The sequence below is a fragment of the Salvelinus sp. IW2-2015 genome, linkage group LG32 (assembly GCF_002910315.2).
Source record: "Salvelinus sp. IW2-2015 linkage group LG32, ASM291031v2, whole genome shotgun sequence".
NCBI classification, from domain to species: domain Eukaryota; kingdom Metazoa; phylum Chordata; class Actinopteri; order Salmoniformes; family Salmonidae; genus Salvelinus; species Salvelinus sp. IW2-2015.
The window spans coordinates 24,437,112-24,439,923 of record NC_036871.1 but is presented as its reverse complement, the minus strand read 5'-3'; the positions used below and the strand labels follow the sequence as shown (position 1 = coordinate 24,439,923).

Here is a 2,812-nt window from a genome sequence, read left to right as displayed (position 1 = left end):
CTCTCTCCTCTCTTTCTCTTCTCTCTCTCTCTCTCTCTCTCTCTCTCTCTCTCTCTCTCTCTCCTCTCTCCTTCTCCCGGTCTCTCTCCCTCTCGTCTCCTGGTCTTCTGTCTCTCTGTCTCTCGTCTCTCTGTCCTGTCTCTGTCCTGTCTCTGTCTCTGTTCTGTCTCATCGGCTTCTCCCTGTCTCTCTGTCTCTTCGTCCAATTGTCTCTCTGTGTCCTCGCTTCTTCTGTCTCTGTTCCTTTCTCTGTCTCTCTCTCTCTCTGCTTCTCTGCTCTCTCTGTCTTCTCTCCTCTCTGTTCTCTCTCGTCTCTTGTCTCTGTCCTCTCATTTGAAAAGGGACGTTTTATTGTCCATGGAAACATGTTACATTGTATTTTATTTCACTTTGCTTTGCTTTGGCAATCAGAAAATAACAGTAAACATGACTCTCTCTCTCTCACTCCGCCCCCTCCCTCCCTCATGTCATAATAAAGCATTGAACAATAGGCTGTGTGCTCTCTCCACAGTCTCTGGTGAACAAGTTCAGTTCCAGTGTGAACAGTCAGAAGCCCAAGGTTAGCCAACTAGAGCAGGACACTCTCAGTGTCAACGAGGATATCAACGCTCTCAAAGGCAAGGTACTGGACTGGAACTTCTTGATGTCTTTTTAATAGGGTTTGTCATGAGTGGGGGAAATTGTGCATATGTTTTGGTGTGTATATGCTGGCTGTGGAGAGCTAATGTGTGTGTGTGTGTGTGTGTGGTCCATTCAGGCAGATGCCAGGGCTGTGGATGCCCAGAGAGTCCTGGAGGATGTGGGTAAGACTCATCTGAGAGCTAAAGACCTGGATACTGAAGCTAAGAATCTGCTCAAGAAGATCCTGGGTAACAAAAACTATTCCTGTTTACTCGCCTTTTTTCTTTTTCAATCTCTTTGTCCACCTCAGTCTATCTCTCTATTCATATGATCCTCTTTTATTTATCTGTCTTCTCTCTCACCCTCTCCTTTCTTTCTCTCTGTCTCATTCTCTCTCTGTTGCTTTCTCCCCCATACCACCCTCCCTTTTATCTAAACCTGAATGTGTGTGTTGGGTGTAGCCCTGCTACAGCAGCTGAACGAGTCTGGTTCCAGTGGTGGTGTGGTGCCCAGTGAGAACCTGGCTAAGATGTTATCTGAGGCGGAAAGCATGGTGAAGGAGATGGAGAAGAGGAACTTCAACCCACAAAAAGACACAGCTGAGAAAGAGAGTGATGAGGCACAGAAACGTAAGACTTCTTCCTGGTCCATTCAAAAACTCTTAAAATCCCTAAAAGCTATTCTTTCAAAAGATTAGAATATCGAACGTCTGATGTTCGAGAACACTACCACATTAGGTTGAGCTAAGATACAGATAAGAGGCCTAATGTCACAATAACGATGACTACATTGTTTGATACCATCAGCAACCAAATAAAATGGTGAGATTTTWAAAAATCTTCAGTCGAGAATGTCCGTTTCTATTTCTATTCGAATCTGTTCCTCTCTCCCAGTGCTGGACTACATCAAGGCCAATGTGACGAAGCAGTATGATCAGAATGAGGCAGCAGCCAAGAGGGTGAAGGGTCTGCTGAAGGACTATGCAGCTAAATTGAAGGACCTGGAGGAGGCGCTGAAACAGGCTGGGGACATGGTGAAGAAAGCCAACTCTCAGAATGGACTCAACACTGAGGCACTGGAAGACATCCTGGTAATAATAAAAGTCCCAGTACCAGACTTCGAACATGATGGTACTATGAAGTCATGTATAGGCTGTTAGTGTGTGCAGTAACCATGTCTCCGTTGCTATGGTTAATTCATGGTTGGTATCAGTATTGCTTTCACAATTACATTTCCATTGGCTTAATGTTCTCTTAACCAATTGAATGGTGTTTGTTCTTCAGAAACATATGGAAGATCTGAGGAAAGAGCATAAGAAGGTCCAGGACCAGATAGCCATGGCAGAAGATCAGTTGAAGGATACAAAGGACCTCCTTAGAATGTTGGATGACAGGAAGACAGTAAGCACACAGACCAGCCATGACAATACATCAGGGTTCCCCTTTTATGAAATGTTGATTGTTGGACATAAAAGACTGTAAAAACACTGTGACCCTGTTGTCTTYCTCCTCTCTCCAGGAGTATGAACAGCTAGCTGCCCAACTGGACGGGGCCAGGACTGACCTCACCAAGAAAGGCAACGCTATGTCCCAGGCCGCGGCCAAAGAGGACATTGTGGAGCGAGCAGAGAAACATGCTGAGAACCTGGCCAAGCTGGCCAAGGAACTACAGGAGTGAGTTATAGGGATATGGGTCCTGGGTTATGAGGACAGTGCAGTTTCTGCTGGTTGTATAGCTCAAGTTCAAAGCTTTTTGTGTTTTAGGTAATGGAAGTCGCCAGATATTGTTAAAAATATCAATTTTACAGGATAGAACAAAAGATGCCAGATAATAGCTCAGCACAATTAATGAGAGCAATAGAGGCTCAGTATAAACCACCTACTATAGAAGCCAGGCGTTGTGGTTCTGTAACGGGGATGTTTATGTTGGGTGGTTTCCATCCTCAGTGGGTCGTGCCAGATAGATCTGCGATCCGATAGATCCCCCACAGGCTGCATGTTTGTTGTTCTGCTTTGTTGAAAATCCAGATGCGTGTGTTGACCTGTGTACTCTCGCTCTGCCTCCTTTCCTCTCTTCTCCCTTCCTTCTCTCTCCACCCCTCCTCTCTGCCTCCTTTCCTCTCTTCTCCCTTCCTTCTCTCTCCACCCCTCCTCTCTCCTCCTTTCCTCTCTTCTCCCTTCCTTCTCTCTCT

General features: G+C 45.7%; 1 protein-coding gene across 1 annotated transcript in view; it reads left to right on the top strand.

The window, feature by feature from the left end:
- The window catches only part of si:ch211-241e1.3 (laminin subunit alpha-3), a 77,945-nt gene that overhangs the window by 60,803 nt on the left and 14,330 nt on the right, over positions 1 to 2,812 (top strand). Inside the window, 6 exon segments of the mRNA XM_070436622.1 lie at positions 512 to 622; positions 758 to 869; positions 1,083 to 1,250; positions 1,515 to 1,711; positions 1,905 to 2,021; positions 2,140 to 2,294. Of these exon segments, the coding sequence (XP_070292723.1) occupies positions 512 to 622; positions 758 to 869; positions 1,083 to 1,250; positions 1,515 to 1,711; positions 1,905 to 2,021; positions 2,140 to 2,294 (860 nt within the window).